Here is a 23,904-nt window from a genome sequence, read left to right as displayed (position 1 = left end):
TCCTAAAAAGCCTGCAAACTGATCTCTCTCCTTTTTTGAATTCTTACAGCATTTGATTTGTACTTGTCTTAAAAGATTCATCCTATTATAGTTATTTTGGGAAGATTTTAATGAACTATGACTCTATTTACCATCAGACCTGAAGCAACAACAACAAAAGGGACAAAACATGTGAAACAACAATTTTCAAGATCTAAGAACTCAAGGCAATAACAGACAGTGATCCCTCAATGGTTGAGAAACAAATGACCAGTCTGTGGCCTTCAGAAAGTTCCGAGGTCTCAGTGCACGGAAGGGAGATCAGTACAGAGCCTAGCAGACCTCCTGAATTGAGGTGACACTGCTGAGAGTTTGGGGAGACCAGGATAGCTAAATGTCACAGGGAAGAGTGCTAGCTAGGAAAGAACTACACAAAAAGAAAACCCTGGAGATCTGCAGAGGGGTCCCTGCAAAATATTTAGTCGAGTACTGTTCAATGCATGTGTGGGGAGCGGAGCACCCTAAACTAAGCATTAGAGAAACCAGTTCCCAGTGCTGACATGAGGCTAGGATACTGCCTATTCTCCTCAGCCAAACTGGAGGACCTCATAATTTACAGAACGTTGGCTAGACTACTCTCCAGAGTCCTTCTTCAGTACTGGGAAATGACTAGCTCTCAACTAAGCACAGCCCTGGTCCCATTGAACAAATGTTAGAATCGAGACCCTAAAGGGTCAGGTTGTTTTTAAATAGCTTAACTGTATCCCAGAACAAACCTTAAGAACACAGTAAAAATAAGTTCACAATGTCTGGCATCCAGTGAAAACTTATGAGGCATGCAAAGAAGCAGGAAAAATGACCCATAATGAGGATTAAAATCAATTATTAAAACACCAGAGACTGACTCTTATGTTAGAGGAGCAGACAAAGACTTTAAAACAGTTGTTTTAACTGTACTCCAAAATTAAAGACACAGCAGATTTGATAAAGAGCAGACTCAAACTTTTAGGGATGGAAACTGTATTGTCTAGAATGAAAAATACACTGAATTTGCACTCAGTGGACTTGAAGGCATAGCAATAGAAAATACCCAAAATGGAGCTAAAGTGAGAAAAAGTAACAGAGCCTCGGTGAGCTATGGAATAACTTCAAGTGGCCAAAAGAGAGAAGAGAGAGAGAACAATAGCAATATTTGGCCAAACATTCCAAATTTGATGAAACCCGTAAACCTATAGATACAAAAATCTCAGTGAACCCTCAACCTAAGAAACTTGAAGAAAATGACACCAGAGCACATTGTAACTAAGTTACTTAAAACCAGTGATAAAATCTTAAAAGCAGCCAAAGAAGACAGTGTTTGGTAAAAACAAAGATAAAGATGAATTTGGTTTCTCATTAAAAGCAGCACAGTGAGAAGTCAGTAGAGAAACATCTTTGAAATACTGAAAGAAAAGCCTATCAACCTGTGATTCTATATCCAGTGCAAACATCTTTCAGAAATGAAGAAAAAATAATAATTTTTTTCAGATGTAAAAAGTCAAAGCAATTTATCACAAGCCAGTATGCATTACAAGAAATGTTAAAGGACTTTCTTCAGGCAGAAGGAAAATGATGCCAGTTGAAAATGTGTATCTATACAAAGGGATGAATAGCACTGGAAGTGGAGGAGGCTACATGGATCAGCACACAAGGATTGGGGGTTTTGTCCTATGATTTAAATTTCTTTAAAAGATAGTTGACTATTTAAGCAAAAATGATGTAGTGTGGTGGGTTTATCATGACAAATTTATAACATACATGAAGTGAAATATGTCAGTAGCATGAATACAGAAGAAAAATATGTACTATTCTAAGATTCCTATATTTTATAAATGTCTTTGTACCAGTAGTATCTTTCCTGTTCGAGTATGATCCCTTTATCTTTGGATCCTAATTATTTGTCTTTCAAGATTATGTGGTATAAAATAAGCTACCATACAGTGAATTGCCCTTTGCAGACAAGATTCCTCAGTTTCTGTTTGTCTTCTAGGTGAGTGAATGGCAGGGAGAAGAGCTGACTACATGAAAGATGGGGGCTTTGCTCGTCTGAGGAGAATTACTGGGAAGGCTATTTTCAATAAGCCCCTCTTCGAGCCAGTGAACACACTTGTTTGTTTATCTGGGTCTGCTACTTACCTTTAGGCTAAACTGCATTACCAGTGGTCCTGGCAAACCCAAAATCTAATACCATGAAAATAGGAAAAATAGCAGAAAGAAGCCATTAAAGAAAAAAAATTAGCTAACTCATAAGGACCCATATAACCAGCACCTCAGGAAGGAAGAGGAAACTAACATTTACCCACATCCAGAAGCCACACAGAGGAACTCATTTAATCCTATGAGTGACACATTGTTCCAACTTGACGGATGAAATAATGGGGATTCAGAAAAGTAAAGTACCTTGTCCAAGATTACATAAAGAGTTTTACCTCCTTAGATAATCCTTATACCTTTTAGATAAGATGAAAAACCAAAGGCGATATTTTAAAGTGGGTTTTTCCAAATTTTATTTAAAAGTCTATTATGTGTAATTCTTCAAATGGCTTATATATTCCTTTATAAAGTAAAAGTGAAAAGATATTTAGAAATGTTTAGAAATTCTTGAATTTTATACATACACACTTTTTTTTTTAGCAACTTAATAATATCACGAAGAGAGTTACCATATTCAAGAAAGGCAAAATATTTTTTGAAGGGAGAAGTTCTCTTAGAAGGAAAACAAAGGAAATATCAGGATTAATGGAATGAAAATGATTAAACAGTAAATAGTATTACATCATATTTCTCTGTTACTTTGAAATGCTCTATGATTACTAATGACTTGAGCTTTTTAAAGGACCAATGTGAAAAAAAAATCTAAATTGGCATTTGGTTCAGTTCAGTTCAGTTCAGTCGCTCAGTTGTGTCCGACTCTTTGCGACCCCATGAATTGCAGCATGCCAGGCTTCCCTGTCCATCACCAACTCCCGGAGTTCACTCAAACTCGTGTTCATCGAGTCGGTGATGCCATCCAGCCATCTCATCCTCTGTCGTCCCCTTCTCCTCCTGCCCCCAATCCCTCCCAGCATCAGAGTCTTTTCCAATGAGTCAACTCTTTGAATGAGGTGGCCAAAGTACTGGAGCTTCAGCTTTAGCATCATTCCTTCCAAAGAAATCCCAGGGCTGATCTCCTTCAGAATGGACTGGTTGGATCTCCTTGCAGTCCAAAGGACTCTGAAGAGTCTTCTCCAACACCACACTTCAAAAGCATCAATTCTTCGGTGCTCAGCTGGTTAGAATAACATAATTTCTTTTGTAGCCATAACATGAAACCAGGGATAATAGCTCTTTTTATTCATCTTTTTTTTAAACTGAAGTATAGTTGTTTTACAATGTTGTATTAATTTCTGCTATATAGCAGAGTGATCAGTTTTTTTATACATATATATATATACAAACACATATGTGTGTGTATAAACATTATTTTTAATATTCTTTTCTATTATGGTTTATCATATGATATTGAATATACTTTCCTGTGCTATACAGTAGCATCTTGTTGTTTAAATAGTTCTTTATTGTAAACAGATTTCACATCTCCAGACTGTTGTTCACCACTCAAAAAGGGAGAACAAGAGTCTGCAGGGTGAATGTAATGGAGGTTGCATGGTGGCTGCCCCCGCCTCCCGCCAAAAGATATGTCCACATTAAATTCCTAGAACCTGTTGGTATTAATTTATTTGGAAAAATAGTCTTTGCAGATATAATTAAGATAAAGATCTCAAACTACGGAGATCATCTTGGGTTAACTGAGTATATCCTAAACCCATTAACACATAAGCTTATAGGACAAAGGCAAAGGGGATTTAGCACAGACAAAACAGAAGACGAGAAGAAGATAATGAAAAGATGGAGACAGAGATGGAGTTATGCTGCCACAATCCAACGAGAGCTAATGGGAGCTGGAAAAGGCATGAAAGCATTTTCCACTAGAGCCTTCGGAAAGAGCAGAGCCCTACTGACGCCTGATTTCAGGCTTCTGGCCACGAGAACTGTGAGAGGGCAATTCTGTGTTGGTTTAAACCCTCAAAGTTTGTGGTCATTTGTTGCAGCAGCCTTAGAAAATTAATACACATAGGATGTAGTTTAACCAATAAAACTTGTTTCTTTGGAAGGTTGCTTCTCAGAGGGAGTTTTAATGACTCTTTCCTAGACAGTGAATAAATGCAAACTCTTGAGAGTAAAATGTGATTTCCAAGGGATGAGGTGTCATTTTGATGATACAGAGTTAAGTACTGCCTGCAGTGCACAATGACTGAAGTTTGCAAATTTTGGAATTTATCTAATGGACTGATGGAAAGTGTTGTTCTCTGAGCATTAAATTATTTTCTATTACAGTTTATGAGAAATTTAGGATGGAAACATGTTCCTCCTAACAAGTCCACAGTCATATTTCCCCAATTTTCCCTGACAATGTCTATTACATAACTTTGAGTAAATAAATGGAAATGAAAATCTAGTTACGATGAAATTTAGGGAACTATCTGACCGGTAATACTCCTTATGCCACAAATAAGATTTATTTGAATCACAGGGCAGAACTCATAATGTATGTTGTAGAATCATTTTAAACCATGCTATAAAGTTAAAGCTATGGTCATTTAGGATTTCATACAGTCAGGATGAGTGGAGTTTTTATGAACTGCTTTTGAAGAGAAACTGGGCAGCACATATCAAGGAACATGTTCTTAACTTTGACAACTGAATCCACCTCTGGATATCTATCCCAATAAAATAACCCTAAATTAAAAAATTAAAAGTTATAAATGCAGTGATATTCATTCTGGAATTACTCAAAATAGCAAAATATGAGTAAGTTTAGTCATGGAATGGTTTAAAGAATTTTTGTCATATGGAATATTATGCAATCATTAAAAATATGCTTTTGAAGACTAATAACACAGAGAAATCTTTTAATAATAATATGTAAGAGTAATCTGCAACAATAAACTTAGAAGCTCATTAGAATAATGTAAGCAGTATGCATGGAAAAATTAACTGAAGGAAGTATGCTAAAAAGTTTACTAATAGAAGGTGTATAGGGTCACGATTCTTTGTTATTTTTATCTAATTTTCTTAATTTCTGAATGTTACTGTGATTGTTCTGGCTCAAGTTGACCAAAGCCAGTTTGAGCATGTGCACTGGGATTTTTTGTTGTTGATATCAATTGCTATGAATAGTCATATGTAAGCCATAGGTCTTCCCCCCTCATTTCCTTATAGCTTCAACATCCTAGCTACCAGGTAGTATCTTAAGATGAAAGGAGGAAGTTAATTTTTCTTTTTTTTAACTGTTGGCCCAAGTGTGAAACCATTTCTCTAAACCTACATATTCATGTACTAAATTTCATGTTGCTTCTACTTTATCATGATTCAGATCCCACTATAGCTGCTGAATATCTGGATTTGGAGTTTCATTTAGGAATTCAGGTGTCTTGAGAACTAGACTAAAATGACAATCTTAATTTGCAGAGAAGAGAAGAGACAGTTTCTCAAATTTAAGTGTCTTTCCAGTGTATTTTTATTAAACTTTTGCCTATTGCTGTTATTTGTTTTCCCGTCCTAGTAAACAATAAAGCAGATGAATAAAAAATTAACCAAGAGAAACAATAAGATAAAGATATTTTTTGGGTTGACTGCTTGTTTTTTTTTTATATATATGTGCTCTTAGCTATGATTTTTTTCATTGCAAATGTATAATATACACATATTTATTTATTCTTACTTTGTACGCTGGAATTAAACTTATCAGCATATAATAAGGTTCCTTAAGGTGCTAGACTCCCAAGATATGCTGATGCCTGAAGACATTGGGAAGCATCATTTTATTTTACAGCTTTGATGTCTGGTGTCTTTTAATAGCACTTGGAAGAGTAACTTTTTCAGTTGACATAAATTTTGTTTACATGCAAATGAATCAGTAGGAGAGCAGATTTTGAGAAAAGGAAAGAGAAGAGAATGAAGGTACTAGGCAGCTGAGGAAGAGAGAAGGCCTGCTAAGAGGTGTGGAAAATAAACATCCTTCTACCTCCCAGTCTGCCTGGGGTAGGCCCTGCATCTTAGAATCTTATGACTAGAAAGAAAACTCAGAAGTCATTTCACCAGCTGTGACTGAGGGGGTTCCCAGGACATAGGACTTTCAGTTTTAAAACTGGGAAAGTCCCAGCAAACCTTGTGCAACCTCCCACCTTCTGCAAGGATCCCTTCCTACATGACAAACAAAAGCTATCATTGTTCCCACTTTACAGATGAGGCTGCTGTCAGCCAAACATGTGGTGATCTCAGTGATGGGAAGCCAGCTAACTGGTCTATTGGAGGCTTCCTCCTCAAACAGAAGTATTTTCCCAACATTTACATGTCTTGGTGTTTTCTTATATGAAAATCACACAGCATTTACATTTTTAAAGTCTAGAAAACCAACTTGAGAAGTCAAAAATCAAATAACCCCTCACTCTTCAGCTCAATATATATAATCATTTCAATTCAGTTTAGCATTCAAGGTCTGTGTTAGACTCTGGAGGGTATCTGATAAAAGAAGAAAAACTGATGAATAAGTGTATTAAGAATACTTGGTTAAATGTATCTAAACATGATAGCCCAAGATAAGAGCCTCTGTTGGAATAAAAGTGTAATATGTGTATAGAGAAATCCCAATGTAGATAATTAAATCTAGGTCATATCAAGTTATTTCCTACAGTGTGTCCAATCAGTCACACTTGACAAGTTAATTCAGATTGCTTTAATTATTTGTACATCTTTACCTCAAAGGGTGAATGACAAACTTTGATCAAAGAGAAAAAATTATACTATAAAAATAATATTATAAAGATAATTTTGAAGGGGAGGAAAAACTCAAGGGAAGCCACAGTTTCAATTATAACCCATATTCATTAACTGTCATTATTAATGAGGAGATAAATCCTGTTATAATTAAATGTGTATAAGGTGCTAAATTTAGCAACTGTGCAATAGCATTGCAACTCAGAATAAAAGGGAAGCCTGGAATGATTTTTCCAAGACAAAGAAGAGAGCTTAGAATTAATATTAGAAATACAATAATTCCTCTGGAGCAGACAAGTGCATTACTTAATACCAGCCTGAAATGTGCTTTTAGATAAAAATAGTCTGAATTTTCTTTTCCCTCTTTTTAGATTAGGTTTCTACACAGGCCAAATACACCAGATGATTGTGAAATTTTCACTTTAATTTGCATGCCTTAGTTTCACATTAGAAATGAGAACAAAATGCAATGTAACTGACAAAGTGTAAGGGAACACCTCTTGGTTAGAGAATAAAATTAATTATCAAAAATTAAAGAATAAATGCTGTGTCAGTAAAAATAAATTTAAGCTAATTCCATGACTATCACATTTTTCTTAATTCTACTTGTAATTCTATAACATTAGTTTAGCCCAATTTCTAGATTTTTCTGAATGCAACAGATTGTTTAACTGAAGAGTCAGTTGCTTTGGAGGTTTATGCATGAACTTGAAATTTGAAGTCAAAATCACAAAATAACATGCCATGCACTTAGCCAGTAAATAGCATATTATTTTTGTACTTCTCTAGAAATTATTTTATATGATGACTGTCACTAGTTCTGGGTATTTTTGAAAACCTGTAATTTTTAGCGAAGAGATGTGTAGACGTGACTCTGGTTCCTGAAATTCTAGCCAGTCAGGGCCTGAAAATATGCAGTTTCAAAATAAAATAATAAAATTGGGATAACCAATGATATTTTACATATAAAAAATTTCAGACAATGGATTTTTATTTTGATTAAAAAGTGTTATTTAAAAAAAACCCTCTTGAGTTTGAATATCAAGATTAAAAAGAAAAATACTGCTATCATTTCTGCACTATTTATAGTGCAACTGAAAAACCAGCCTATCTTATAGTATCTTCCCAAGAATAAAGATATTGAGTAGCATTGTAAAGAATAGAGTATTAAGATAAATAAGAACTAGGAGTGTAATGTACAACATGATAATTATAATTAACACTGCTGTATATTATATAGAAAAGTTGCTAAGAAAATAAATCCTAAGAATTATTATCACACACAATTTTTTTCTATTTAATTTTGTATCTATATGAAATGATGGATGTTCACTAAACTTTATGATAGCCATTTCAAGATGTATGTAAGTCAAATCCTTATGCTATATACCTTAAATTTATATAGCACTTTTATGTCAGTTATATCTCAATTAAAACTGGAATAAAAGTAAAACAGTAAAAATAGTTACAGACTAAATAGAGTAAGTAATGTTACCTCTTGTGATTGGTTAGTCTAGGAAACAAAGGATCAGACAACTTCAGAGGATTCCTTAATGTATGTTTCTGTCTTATTTTTCTTGACTATATCTGATCTCTATTATCTCTCAGAATTTTTTTTTTCTTTTTTGAATCTCAGTTTTCTTTTTCTGGTCTCCTCTCCTGATTATATTTCAACAGTGTAAAGGAGTAAACTCCAGGAGATGCTGAGGGACAAGGAAGCCTGGGTGCTGCAGTACATGAGACTTGACAACTGAACAACAGCAAAGAAGACTGTATTGGTTCTCTACTTCTTTCCAAAGGAATTTTGTTTTCTGTTTTTCTTTGAAAACAGGGAGCCATTCTCCACTGGCTAGAGCAGGTTTTTAAGTTGAAGATAGGAATAGATTGTCTTCAGGTTCTTTATATAAGACTTTGTTCTATTTTATATTCTTATTATCAGAATTATTCTGTATATCAACAACACTTATCTTATTAAAAGAGTTTCCCTGATAGCTCACTTGGTAAAGAATCCACCTGCAATGCAGGAGACCTGGTTCCATTCCTGGGTTGAGAAGAGTTGCTGGAGAAAGCATAATCTACCCACTCCAGTATTCTTGGGCTTCCCTTGTGGCTCAGCTGGTAAAGAATCCACCTGCAATATGGGAGACCTGGGTTCGGTCCCTGGGTCAGGAAGATCCCCTGGAAAAGGGAAAGGCTACCCACTCCAGTATTCTGGCCTGGAGAATTCCATGGATTACAGTCTATGGGTCACAAAGGGTCGGACACGATTGAGCAACTTTCACTTTCACTCTCTTACTAAAATAAGCTTGATTTTTAGAATAAATCAGGAAGGTTAAGGAATGTCACTGAGAATTGACATGTCTGTAAAAGGTTTTACATCAGTCAGTTCAATTCAGTCACTCAGTCATGTCCAACTCTTTGCGACCCCATGGACTGCAGGGGTCCCTGCACATCACCACTGAAAGAGGAACTCCCCAGGTCTATAGGTGCCCAATAAGCTACTGGAGATCAGTGGAGAAATAACTCCTGAAAGAATGAAGAGACGAACCAAAGCAAAAACAACACCCAGTTGTGGGTGTGACTAGTGATGCAAGTAAAGTCCAATGCTGTAAGTAGCAATGTTGCATAGGAACCTGGAATGTTAGGTCCGTGAATCAAGGCAAATTGGGAGTGGTCAAACAGGAGGTTTTGCATAGAAACTAATATATCTTTTTTAAGGAATCAGGGAGCAAAAGTAAATGTGATTGTAATTCATCACATAATATCTAAGTCTAGTCATTGTGAACTTTTCACTGTAAGATAATCATGTGTGTGTATATCAATTTTATGGAAGTGCATCCTTCCTTAAACATGCAGTATTACATCTTGGGGAGAACTGAAGAATTCTTTTTTAACTGTACAAGGATTATTGAAATTTTATCTCTTCAGTACTCTATGAGAAATTATCTTGTCTTAAAAGGTAGAAATGGCAAATTCCCTCTAAATCTGCATGTCAGTTTGACTGTCTCTCAAATATAAACTAAGTTAAATTTGTATTTACTCAGTTCTAGGTAAATAGCTGGGCTTCCCTGGTGGCTCAGACAGTAAAGCATCTGCCTGCAATGTGGGAGACCCGGGTTTCATCCCTGGGTTGGGAAGATCCTCTGGAGAAGGAAATGGCACCCCACTCCAGTACTCTTGCCTGGAAAATTCCATGGACGGAGGAGCCTGGTAGGCTACAGTCCATGGGGTCACAAAGAGTCGGACACGACTGAGCAACTTCACTTTCAGGTAAATAGCTAAGTAAGGATAACCACTTAGGATGATATTCATGAACATAGAATATTGGCTAATTCATAAATTCAACCAATGAACATGGGTGAGCTTTTTTTGTTTATTTTAAACACCTGCCCCCGCCGAATCAGAAGTCATTTCTTGCATTTAAACCTCAGATAAACTCTGAAAATCATTTACAAAGATATATTAAACTTATAACAAAGCATAAAATTATGACAGCCAACATGTGCATATATATTTCCAAACACCACTTACAAAACAATACAAGAAGCAACAGAGAAGTAATTTTTTAAAAAGCCTTTTATTTTTTATTGTTATAGCCAATTATCAAACAATCTTGTGATAGATTCAGGTGAACTGGGAAGGGACACAGTCATACATACGTTTGTATCCATTCTCCTCCAAAACTCCCCTCCTCTCCAGCAGCCATATATCATTGAGCAGAGTTCCATGTGCTATACAGTAGGAGCTTGTCAGCTATCCAGTTTACACATAGCAGTGTGTACATGTCCATCCCAAACTCCCCAACTATCCCTTCCCCCAAACCCCCACCCAACCCCCCAAAACCATAAGTTGATTCTCCAAGTCTGTCAGTTGCTGTTTTGTAAGTTCATTTGTATCATTTCTTTTTAGATACCACATATAAGCAATATCATACAATATTTCCCCTTCTAACAGAGAAGTAATTTTAAGTTATTCCTTAACTTGGTTTCTTGGTTTCCTTTCCTTGGTTTCTTACTCAATTCAGGTAGTTTAACAAAACATATAAACCAATTTAAAGGAATTTAGTAATATGTTGTTACAGCATAATTACCATAAACGGTCATTTAAATCCTATTATATAATCCACAGGTGGTTACACCTTCAGAAACAAACTTTCAAGGAAGCTCACCATATGGTGGAAGACCAAATCTTAACTCTCATCCCTGAAGTAAATCCAAGTATAGTATTCTTTGTAAGATTTGGAATTTCTTTTGATGTAATTCATTTTTTATTCCTTCATACAATATTCTCTAAATATGAATATTTATTGAGCAGGTACTATGTGCCAGATACAGCACTATTTGTACTAAGAGGTAAAGAGGTCTAAAATAAAACAACAAATTACTTAACTCTAAAGGCCTCAGCCATGAAATTAAAAGACGCTTACTCCTTGGAAGAAAAGTTATGACCAACATAGATAGTATATTCAATAGCAGAGACATTACTTTGCCGACTAAGGTCCGTCTAGTCAAGGCTATGGTTTTTCCTGTGGTCATGTATGGATGTGAGAGTTGGACTGTGAAGAAGGCTGAGCGCCAAAGAATTGATGCTTTTGAAGTGTGGTGTTGGAGAAGACTCTTGAGAGTCCCTTGGACTGCAAGGAGATCCAACCAGTCCATTCTGAAGGAGATCAACCCTGGGATTTCTTTGGAAGGAATGATGCTAAAGCTGAAGCTCCAGTACTTTGGCCACCTCATGTGAAGAGTTGACTCATTGGAAAAGACTGTGATGTTGGGAGGGGTTGGGGGCAGGAGGAGAAGGGGACGACCGAGGATGAGATGGCTGGATGGCATCACGGACTTGATCGACGTGAGTCTGAGTGAACTCCGGGAGATGGTGATGGACAGGGAGGCCTGGCATGCTGTGATTCCTGGGGTCGCAAAGAGTCGGACACGACTGAACGACTGAACTGAACTGAAAGGCCTCAGTTTGCAAACAGAGAGGAAAGACATCAACTAGGCTTTGTGCTAAGCATTTCTGGGGCACTAAGCATTTGTGCTTGGAGAAGGCAATGGCACCCCACTCCAACACTCTTGCCTGGAAAATCCCATGGACGGAGGAGCCTGGTGGGCCGCAGTCCATGGGGTCGCTAAGAGTCGGACGTAACTGAACGACTTCACTTTGACTTTTCACTTTCATGCATTGGAGAAGGAAATGGCAACCCACTCCAGTGTTCTTGCCTGGAGAATCCCAGGGACAGGGGAGCCTCATGGGCTGCTGTCTATGGAGTCGCACAGAGTCGGACACGACTGAAGCAACTTAGCAGCAGCAGCAAGCATTTGTGCTAGGCATCTCATGGGGACATATGTAACAGGGGGCTTTGCAGGTGGCTCAGTGGTAAAGAATCCTCTTGCCAAGCAGGAGGTGTGGGTTCGATCCCTGTGTGAGGAAGATCCCTTGGAGAAGGAAATGGCAACCCATTCCAGTACTCTTGCCTGAGAAATCCCATGGACAGAGGGGAGGAACCTGGTAGGCTACAGTCCATGGGGTTGCAAAGAGTTGGACACAACTTAGCAACTACAGGACAACAAATGTAACAGATACAAGTATAACCCTTTGTGCAGGTGAACAAAGTGACTGAGGGAAAGTTACTAACTTGTAAAACACACCCTATTATTTGCAGGGCTAGGAGTAAAGCCTGTCATTGCAGGGCTTTACGCCTGTGATTTTAGAGCCCACCATAAGCTTTGTGGTACTACAAACTCAGGGAAGAAACTCTAGGGTGGGGAGGGAGCTGGTGTCACACAGGAGGTAATATTTTAAGTGCATCTCTAAATAAGTTGTGGCAAAGAGAGAAGGTTGAGGTGGGAAGGAGAGCACAAATAAGTATGCTCACAAATAAGTATGCTACAGGCAGGTCCTGTGGAGCAGCTCCAAAGAGAATAGCATGTTTTCCAAAATGCTGGTGGTAAGAAGTGTTTAGGGTGGGATATGAGGCTAAACAAGTTGATAAGAGTGCCCTACAAAAGGCCTTGTGTACTATCTACAGTTTATCCTTTAGGACTGGAGTGGAAGGAGCCTCAGGTTTGTGCTTCAGAGGTAACTCTGTTAAAGAAATGTGGAAGAAGGTGGATTCAGGGGGTGATGAGGGCAGGTGATGGTGGTTGTTCTGGTGGTGGGGAAACTGGAGTCAAGGAGCCCAGCCAACTTGTTCTCTGTGAGAGATGATCAGACTGGAGAAACTAAAAGCTATTGAAGAGGAAGAGAGAAAAGTGACATGTCTGACACATACCTTGAAGTATTGATGCCCCTAGTTGAATGTGAAGAGGAAAGGAGGTGAGGGAGGAGGAGGAGTCTAGAAGATGTGATCCCCAGAGTCCCGAATTAGTGACTTGGGAGGGTGACACCCATCCCTTGATGGAACTTTAGAAGAGTAAGTTGATGGTGAGGAAGTAATTAGTTCACTTTCAGATATGATGAGCTTGGGGTGACTGTGTGCCAGCCCACTGAGAGATGATCAACCAATTAAGGGACATATCTGGGGTGTCACTATTTCATGAACAACGCCACTCAATAGCCACCCTTCACTCTTTATTCTTTCCCTGCCTATCCTATCAGTAACCAAGTTATGTCAACTCTACCTCCTTGGTATGTAATTGCCACTTACATAAATCTTGGTCATTTGGATTAGTGTGTGCAATGCCAAATAACTGTGAACACCTTAGCATTTCTACAAGGCCCTTCACATTCAGACACTCCAGCTTTATCCATTTTGACACTGCTCTGTGAAGAGCCTGCATTCCAGCCATACTGAAGCAGTTGCAGTTCCCAAGAGGTCTTGTTCTCAGTCAGTTCTGCATCTAACCATAAAGACACGTCTCCAACTCCAGTCCCCATCTCTGGCTGCACACCAGGGAGAGGCAATGATGAGTAAGACAGACTGACCCTCCAGGAGCGCCTAGCAGTCAGAAAACTGGTTCACCTGAGTCATATTTATGTCCATTCCTTGAGGTTCACTGACAGCATAAAGCCAGACTCCAGGATATTCACTTAAATTAAATAATCCTATTGCAGGGAATCTGGTGGGTTACTTAATCATCACAAAAAAATAGATGTTTCATGCTCTCATGTTGTTTTATTCTACTGAGAATCCAGGCACCATCGTTAGACAAAAACTTGTTTTGTAAACGTGGCAATGCTGCTGCTGCTAAGTCGCTTCAGTCATGTTCAACTCTGTGCGATCCCACAGATGGCAGCCCACTAGGGTCCCTTGTCCCTGGGATTCTCCAGGCAAGAACACTGGAGTGGGTTGCCATTTCCTTCTCCAATGCATGAAAGTGAAAAGTGAAAGTGAAGTCGCTCAGTCGTGTCTGACTCTTAGCGACCCCATGGACTGTAGCCCACCAGGCTCCTCCATCCATGGGATTTTCCAGGCAAGAGTACTGGAGTGGGGTGCCATTGCCTTCTCCAAAATGCTGCAATAAATATCTATAAAAAGGTACAGGTGTATCATTTTCTCTTATCCTTTCCAGTATCTCACTGCTTTAGTAGATCAAATGTATCAGAGATACCAGTAGCTGGAATTGAGGCTTGGAATTAGTGAAAATGTAAAAGTAGTTCTATTATGTTAGCCATAATATGTAAAATACATGCAGAAAGTTAAAGGAGCTTGTTTTATTATGGAGGAAATGACAAGTAAGCAAAACAAAATTTATAATAAAATATTCTGCTGAATGCTCAGAATTCCAAAAATGTCTTGGCTATGGATTACCTGCCACTGCATCATTACCATCCAATACATAGTGAAATTATTTATGGACAGAAAAAGAAGACAATTTTATTTGGTGAAGACAACGTTGTACTCAGTACAGATAAAAGAAAGTTTATAATTATTGTTTAAAGTAGCCAATTCACTGCTATCCAAAAGTCTACAAGCAATAAATGCTGGAGAGGGTGTGGAGAAAAGGGAACCCTCTTACACTGTTGGTAGGAATGCAAACTAGTACAGCCACTATGGAGAACAGTGTGGAGATTCCCTAAAAAACTGCAAATAGAACTGCCATATGACATATGACCCAGCAATCCCACTGCTGGGCATACACACTGAGGAAACCAGGATTGAAAGAGACACGTGTACCCCAATGTTCATCGCAGCACTGTTTATAATAGCCAGGACATGGAAGCAACCTAGAAGTCAGTATACTAACAGTATACTAACGCATATATACAGAATTTAGAAAAAAGGTAACGATAAAGAGACAGCAAAAGAGACACAGATGTATTGAACAGTCTTTGGACTCTGTGGGAGCGGGTGAGGGCAGGATGATTTGGGAGAATGGCATTGAAACATGTAAAATATCATATGTGAAACGAATCGCCAGTCCAGGTTTGATGCATGATACAGGGTGCTCGGGGCTGGTGCACTGGGATGACCCAGAGGGATGGGATGGGGAGGGAGGTGGGAGGAGGGTTCAGGATGGGGAACACATGTACATTCATGGCGGATTCAAGTCAATGTATGGCAAAACCAATACAATATTGTAAAGTAAAATAAATAAATTCATTAATTAAAAAAAAAAAAAGTAGCCAATTCAGAGTAAGCCAAAATTTCCCAGAGAACTGTTTATGTTAAAAACAGGTTGAGAGTTTTTGAACTATCATCGCCCCCCAAACTGGAAGATAAACACTCTTCTTGTGAAGATTTCTTTCAAAATCCCCGGTATCGCTTTAGGGAAGGCAAAACAAAGGTAAATAGCGTGCAACCCAAATCTCGTTTAACAGAATGATTTATTTTCAGGCCTATTACTCGGTGACAGGACTACACCCGTTTTTTTCTGAGTGCTGCGGGTTTATTCATCCCTCTGGATCTAAATTCTGAGAGAAAGGAGCTAGCATTCATCATGCTGCAAATGAATTATGGCTCCAGCTGAAGGTAAATTGCTCAACGACTTTGTGCCTCAGTTTCCCTTATCTATATAATGGGGATTGTTGAAGGATTAGGTGAGATTGTACAAACGTAATAGGAAGCCCTCAACATAAGTCATTACCATGAACATGTCAAGGGTTTCCCTCAGTACGCCACTTGGCTTTTCTTTCTAAATATCAGCATAATATAAATGGCATCAGAACGTGAGGGGCAGGAGCCACGTGATCCTTCCACGAAAGCCACTTGTAGGGGCCTTCAGAGTTAGTAATAAGGCTGAGAAAAAAAGGCCAGCGCGCCCGCGGCCCGCGCGCGATTTCCCGCCGCGCCCGAGTCCCGGGCGGCCTCCGGGGGCGCCCGGGCCTCGGCGGCGGCGGCGGCGGCGGCGCGAGCGGCGCCTCCGGGCCGGTGAATCATCCCGGCAGACACCGAGAGCCGCGGCAGCAGAGAGCAGCGCCGAAAAATGGCTGAAGCGGGCACGGGCTTTCTGGAGCAGCTCAAGTCCTGCATAGTTTGGTCTTGGACTTATCTCTGGACCGTATGGTTCTTCATCGTCCTCTTCCTGGTCTACATCCTGCGGGTGCCCTTGAAAATCAACGACAACTTGAGCACAGGTAAGGCCCGGGCAGCCGGGCCCGCGGCGCTCGCCCTTCCCCCGCCCCGGAAAGTTAGTGCAACTCGCGCGGGGCCGCGACTGGCGGGGGTGGCGGGGCGCGCGCTCGGGGACGCGCCGGCGCCCGCGCACCGGACGCCCGCGGCCAGCAGGCGAGGACTCGGCGCCTCAGCCTGGAGGGCCGGGCGGCGGGGTCGACGGGACGCGCGAGGGCGGCCGGCGGCCTTCCCGGCCCCGCGGCCCAGCGACCCTGCGGAGGAGGCGCCGCGCCGGGAGGCGGCCCGGGCCAGGAGGTTACCGCTCCCCCGCCTGAGGTGCTTGCGGGCGGGCGACTGAGGGGACGGAGGTCGGGAGCGAGGGAGTGCCCGCGGACGCCCCCTCGGCTGTCTGCGCGCGAACGCCGAGGGCTCCTCAGAGGCGGACCGTGTCCGTCCTCACACGCTGTCTGCCGCCAGTGCCGAACATCCGAAGTGTGGTCGGACCGGGCGTCCCTCCCGACACCCGCGCGACTCCGCCGGTCGCGGGCGCCCCCGTGAGGGTGCTACCCATCGGCGAAGCCCCCGAAGGCGTCGACCCCGCAACCTGGGGCCGGGACTGCCGAGATTTGAGCCCCCCGCCCACCCCGAGCTGCGAATTGCGGGGATAGCGGCGTCACTCTCTTACAGACTGGAGAGAGATTCTCGAAGGTACCATCAGGGCTATAGATGACGTGTCAGGTTACCAGAGGGAATGTCACAGGGACAAAAGGAGAGACAGGAAATCTGGAATTTATGATGATTTTTAATGATCTCAGCCCTGCTCTCTCTCCTTGTCCCCGTTTGCATAAGGCTTTGGTAACTAGTCATGTTCAGGATCTTAGATAAGCTCCACATGCTAAGAAGGGAGCCCTGCAGGTCTTGTATCCACGGTCGTAAGTTCCGAAGGTAATTAGAACAGGATCTTAAACTTGCAACCAGCCAACTGAATCATTAAAAAACAACCACAAAGAAAACACACAGCAGCAGTAACACCCCAGAGACAAATCAAGAACACAAAGTATATTTTGCAGGAAGGGCTATAGTTCTTGAAGTCTGGAAATACTTGTGGGAATCGTCAGAAAACTTTTCTTTTTTTAAAGTTGACAGTAATTTGGGAAATCCTTTCAGTCTTAACTGAATATATATGCATTCCGCTTAGTGTGTAATTTACATAATGAGAGAGTCAGAGTCTGGAAATGCATTTTCCTGTGTGTTGTTAACTACACTAAAATAATTTTTAGAACACGATGTAATGTACACATTTTGTTAGGTACTTGTGCTTTTAAATGGAAATCTTGATTACTTGAACTCATGTTCATATTTATATTTGTTTTGTAATATCCCTTGGGATGTTATTCCTGAGATGCACCATAGAATCTGCACAGTAGAATTCTACACCGTAGAATCATCTTGCCAAATTTATAGGAGCCGTTCAGCCCTTAGATTCAGTTTTCCTAGTGATAATGGCTTTCTGGCTTTTCATCTATTATGAGTGGTTGCTTATCACAATACTGTCTCCTTGCTTGTGGCAAATATATCTCTAAGATAAGTTCTAGTCCCAAAGTTTTGTTATTTTAAGAAGTTGGTTGAATATATATGGCAATGAAATCTTATATTTGTTGGTAAGTGGTTTGATTTTTTTTCTCCTAAAGAATTCATTTTGAGGCTTAAAAAATGTGAACCTCATTTAATGCACATTTAAATTTTTTATTTCAGAACACACATTTGTTCAGTTCAATTACTCAGTCTGTCCAGCTCTTTGCCACCCCATGGACTGCAGCTCGCCAGGCTTCCCTGTATATCTCCAACTCCTGGAACCTGATTAAACTCATATCTATCAAGTCGGTGATGCCATCCAACCATCTCATCCTCTGTCGTCCCCTTCTCCTCCTGTCTTCAGTCTTTCCAAGCATCAGGGTCTTTGTAATACTTTGTAACACACATTTGTAATACTACATTTTCTTCTTTGTTGTTCAGTCACTAAGTTGAGACCCCATAGACTTTAGCACACCAGGCTCCTTTGTCCTCCACTATCTCCCAGAGTTTGCTCAAATTCATGTCCATCGAGTTGGTGATGTTATCTAATCATCTCATCTTCTACTGCCCCTTCTTCCTTTGCCTTTTTCTTAAAGTAGTTTAAATAATCGTCTGTGAGCGTATTTGTGGGCATGTGCACATAAGTGCCACAAACCAATGTTTTATACACAACAGGCAAGGAGCAAAATTGGGAAAATGCAAAATATTAAGGAATAAAATTGTTAGGTCCTCTCCCAACAACTTTAAATCTTTTTCTCAAACTCCTTTGTTAATTTGTATTAGCATCGTTAACTCACTTAGGCTTATAAGGGACAGAGGAAATATGAAGATGAAAAGGCCATCTGCACTGAATCTCATTAGACATATGATGGAACCTGAGACCATTTATCCCAGTGATGCTGGACTTCTGTTTTCATTTGTAGTTTTATGTAGTTTTAGTCATAAAGGAAGGTAAAAGAGAAGCACACAGAGACTCATCTCTCTCTGCTGCTTCTGTGAGAAGGTGAAGGGAGAAGTCCCCTCCTATGTGGAACTTGTCCTCCCAGCGAGATTTAAATGGGTTCTAAAGGGATTCATTTTGCTGTTCCTAGGCCCTGTGGTGTTTGCTTTTCTTGTGATGATGAAGGCACGAGTCCCTGAAGAGTCCCTGAAGAGGCAGCAGAAGCAAGAGCTGCTTTTAGGAAGCTGTGGGTGGCCCAGGCCTCTTTCCTTAGGCAAGCTGACACCATTAGTTGATTTGTAGATACTGAAAAATCTTTGTATCTGTGGGATAAATTCCACTTGATCATGGTGTGTGATCCTTTTAATGTATTGTTGGATTCAGTTTGTTAATATTTTGTTGAGGATTTTTGTGTCTATATTCATCTGTGATACTGGCCTGTAATTTCCTTTTTATGTGATATTTTTGTATGGTTTTGGTGTCAGGGTGATGTTGGCCTCATAGAATGAGTTTGGAAGTGTTCCTTACTCTGCAGTTATTGGAAGAGTTTGAGGAGAACAGGTGTTAACTCTTCTCTAAATGCTTGATTGAATTCACCTGTGAAGTCATGTGGTCCTGACTTTGGTTTGCTTGGAGTTTTAAAATTTAAACCGTATAATGAAAAATGAATTTTAGGAAAGACAAAGGAGAAAACAAACATAGTAGGAACACAGTGGTTAGCTTTGAAATTCATTTGTGATGTTCTACCTTGAGTTGGATAGAAGAATGTTAAAGTAGTTCTATGATTTATTGAAAGTATAATGAACTTTTAATAAGATTTTTGAAAACCCCAAGTTATATTGTTACTTGTCAGTTTTCAAGTGAATTAATTATCCTAAAGCAATGCTTTTCCAAAAGGGCAGAACATTAATTGTAGTTAGGAGCAGTCATGCAGTCTGGTATTTGAGAAAAAGCAGTAGCATAGATTAATGTTTAAAAAATAGCACTGTAACTTGCTATATATTGTGGTGTTGGCAGCACATTCTCATCTTCCCTGAGTTCTGAGGTTTTTAGATGCTGAATTTGAAACACTTCGCACCTTTGTTAAATGTATACCTTTTGACATTTTTGTACCAAGAAGCTTAAGTGATTTTCCAGTTCTTTTTCTGATTCTTGGAAAAGTTTTCCAAGAATCTTTTAAATCCTATTGTATTCCTTTTGGAAAGCAAATATAATAGTCTAACCTAAGTTTGATTGTTTTTGTTATAGAACACTTTTTTGGTGTTAAGATGATAAATACGGATGCAAAACTCTTACATTACTGAATGGAAATATACATAACTTTAGGTGCAGTTCAGATTTACATATTTTCATATTGGAAATAGTTGCTCTAAACTTAATTAACACTGGATTTCTTATCATGAGGGCCTTGTTGTAGTTAACTTAGGTTTTTTTTGCCCCAGATGTACCTATTGTCTAAAATGTTTTTTCCCACCTGTAAAGCCTATCCATGTTTCAAGGACTAGAATGCTAATCCTTGATTCTCTCAACTGGATGTGATATTTCCTCCAGTTTTCAGTGTACGTTATCTGAGAGGCATGTTGAAAGTTTTTACCTTGCATTAATTATGGTTGTGTATATTTCATATATTTTGTTGGCCAAATATTTCTTTTGGGTTTTTCCATAAGGTATTAAAATAATACCCAAGCAAACTTCTTGGCCAATCCAGTATGTTTCAGTGTTTGTATATATGTGTCTCTCTTTCTGTATACATGCTAGACTACGAGACTCTGGTTCTTCATTTTCCACTATACTTCATCGCACATAGTGGTTCCTTACCATTCATCGCATGAATCAGTCTCCAGCTTGTGGTGTACTCAGTGAGTTGGGATTAGAACAATGAAATTGATCAAACACATTACTGGCTATGTGCCTTATTTAAGTTTTCAGCTTTAGATAGAAGTCAGAAACTGTCACAAAATTTTAAGAAATTCCATGGTGAGTCATATGTATCTAATCCATGGTGGTCCAATTTATGAACACATAAAAGGACAATTTTATGGTTGTCAGCTTTGAGTTGAGGATAGATCCCAGACATGTTAGTTGCCTTTACTTTACTTTTGGAGACATTTCTCTCAGCCATAATGAAGCAATCTGAATGATGCTTTTCTTTTTTTTTTTTTTTTAGACCCTTAGTTTCTGTACATGTTTAATGATAGCTTTGTATTCCTTAAGATCCTTTCTGGCTCCAGAATTCTGCTTCAGTGCCTTGGGATAAATTTCATTGAGTGCAGAGTCTGTAACCAAGCAAATACATGGACTTGAAAGAAAAAGTTAGTCACTCAGTCGTGTCCAACTCTTTTTGATCCATGGACTGTAGCCTGCCAGGCTCTTCTGTCCATGGGATTCTCCAGGCAAGAATACTGGAGTGCATAGCCATTCCCTTCTGCAGGAGATCTTCCCGACCTAGGGATTGAATCTGGGTCTCCCGTATTGCTGGAGAAAGCAAGGGCAGCCCACCCCAGGACTCTTGCCAGGAAAATCCCATGGACGGAGGAGCCTGGTGGGCTGCAGTCCATGGGGTTGCTGAGAGTCGGACGTGACTGAGGGACTTCACTTTCTCTTTTCACTTTCAGGCATTGGAGAAGGAAATGGCAACCCACTCCAGTGTTCTTGCCTGGAGAATCCCTAGGACAAGGGAGCCTGGTGGGCTGCCATCTATGTGGTCGCACAGGGTCGGACATGACTGAAGCAGCTTAGCAGCAGCAGCAGCTCCTGTATTGCAGGCAGATTCTTTACCATTTGAGCCACCAGGGAATTCTAATTCTTAGTAGACACAAGTCCAGATTTTATGTGGCTTCCTTCAGTGGCTTTCCATTTCACTTAAATAAAATCAAAATATGTTATCCTGGCTTACAAAATCTGATGACATGACCCCTTCCTACCCCTCCTGTCTGAACTTTGCCACTTTCTTGAGGTCACTGTCTTCCAGGTGGTTGTGATATTTTCTCATTCTTAAACTTGCTTTGCTTGTTCTTGCCTTGTGGCCTTTGCACTAGCTGTGTCCTCGACCTGTAATGTTTTCCTACTTGATTTTTATGCAGTCATGTTTATACTATTCACAACTCTGCTTAAATTCACTTCTTCTGAGAGGTTTTCCCTGATGATCCAATCCACAATGACCGGTCACTATAAATGTCACTGTATTTGGATTCTCTGTATATCACTTAGCCCTGTTTGCAATAGTTCTTTTTTGTTTATTACATTCTCATAGTTTTTCTCCATGTTATTGTAAACTCCATGAGAATAGGGACCTCATTTGTTGTGATTTGTCTGCCTTCTTGTGGGTCCTCAGGATCTTGAACAGTGAGTGTTTGGACCTAACATACGCTTAGTATGTATTTGCTGAATGGATGAAAATCAATGTCAGTTGGTTGTGGTGACTCAGAAGTAACACTGTCCTTTAGGAAATGATTTTGGAATATATGTGGTAATTTCTTATAAGATTTAGAATTGTGTTTACTGACTAAGTTATAAAGATTACCTTGAAATATTTACTGAAGTTCCAAAATTTTAGTTCATTTTGATCCATTTTCTTAGGGGCAGAATTTAAAGAAGGTTATTAAGAGATGGGAATACCAGACCACCTGATTTGCCTCTTGAGAAACCTACATGCAGGTCAGGAAGCAACAGTTAGAACTGGACATGGAACAACAGACTGGTTCCAAATAGGAAAAGGAGTACATCAAGGCTGTATATTGTCACCCTGCTTATTTAACTTCTGTGCAGAGTACATCATGAGAAACGGTGGGCTGGAAGAAGCACAGGCTGGAATCAAGAGTGCCGGGAGAAATATCAATAACCTCAGATATGCAGATGACACCACCCTTATGGCAGAAAGTGAAGAGGAACTAAAAAGCCTCTTGATGAAAGTGAAAGAGGAGAGTGAAAAAGTTGGCTTAAAGCTCAACATTCAGAAAACTAAGATCATGGTGTCTGGTCCCATCACTTCATGGCAAATAGATGGGGAAACAGTGGAAACAGTACCAGATTTTATTTTTGGGAGCTCCAAAATCACGGCAGATGGTGATTGCAGCTGTGAAATTAAAAGACACTTACTGCTTGGAAGAAAAAGTTATGACCAACCTAGATAGCATAGCATATTAAAAAGCAGAGACATTACTTTGCCAACAAAGGTCTGTCTAGTCAAGGCTATGGTTTTTCCCATGGTCATGTATGGATGTGAGAGTTGGACTGTCAAGAAAGCTGAGGCCGAAGAATTGATGCTTTTGAAGTGTGGTGTTGGAGGAGACTCTTGAGAGTCCCTTGGACTGCAAGGAGATCCAACCAGTCCATTCTGAAGGAGATCAGCCCTGGATTTCTTTGGAAGGAATGATGCTAAAGCTGAAACTCCAGTACTTTGGCCACCTCATGTGAAGAGTTGACTCATTGGAAAAGACTCTGATTCTGGGAGGGATTGGGGGCAGGAGGAGAAGGGGACGACAGAGGATGAGATGACTGGATGGCATCACCAACTCGATGGATGTGAGTCTGAGTGAACTCTGGGAGATGGTGATGGACAGGGAGGCCTGGCGTGCTGCGATTCATGGGGTTGCAAAGAGTCAGACATGACTGAGCAACTGAACTGAACTGATGCTGGTCCATATTGTAAAGTATGGCCGTGATGTGCAGCATACAGAATTTCCTTGACCAGGCATCAAACCTGTGTCCACTGCAGTGGGAGCACAGAGTCTTAACCGCTGGACCACCAGTGAAGTCGTATTGTAAAGTAAATTTATACAAAGAATGTTAGGAGTCCCCAAATTGGCTGCTTTGGAAACCAATTTATGTAACATAACTTGAAACTTCAAACAAATGAATTTGCTGAACCAAGTGCCTTATACTATCTATAAGGATGGAACTTGGGTTCTACTTACATGGGAAAAATACTTGTCTGTATGGAAGGATAGAGTAATAGAAGAAGTATTTGAAGTATTTGTTCTTAAGAACAATATTGTCAGGCATTATGAAACTTCATAGAAACATAATTTGAAGTGATTAGAAATAATTAAGCATAATT

The 23,904-nt window shown here is 39.9% G+C and overlaps 1 protein-coding gene across 5 annotated transcripts in view; it reads left to right on the top strand.

Moving 5' to 3' along the window:
• The first annotated feature begins 16,104 nt into the window (after nt 1–16,104).
• Nucleotides 16,105–23,904, top strand: part of ST7 (suppression of tumorigenicity 7) — a 269,338-nt gene continuing 261,538 nt past the window's right edge. For 3 of the 5 annotated variants that reach the window (XR_005724488.1, XM_040260873.1, XM_040260872.1), the window contains exon 1: nt 16,105–16,353. Coding sequence is in view for 4 of the 5 variants with exons in the window: in XM_040260873.1 (XP_040116807.1) it covers nt 16,203–16,353 (151 nt within the window). In the remaining variant the exon portion in view is untranslated. The remainder of the gene's footprint in view (nt 16,354–23,904) is intronic. The other 2 variants (XM_040260875.1, XM_040260874.1) reach the window with 1 other exon arrangement.

The sequence above is a fragment of the Oryx dammah genome, unplaced genomic scaffold (genome assembly GCF_014754425.2).
Source record: "Oryx dammah isolate SB20612 unplaced genomic scaffold, SCBI_Odam_1.1 HiC_scaffold_18, whole genome shotgun sequence".
In the NCBI taxonomy this organism is placed as follows: domain Eukaryota; kingdom Metazoa; phylum Chordata; class Mammalia; order Artiodactyla; family Bovidae; genus Oryx; species Oryx dammah.
The sequence above is the reverse complement of the archived record's forward strand: the minus strand, read 5'-3'. Positions and strand labels throughout refer to the sequence as shown.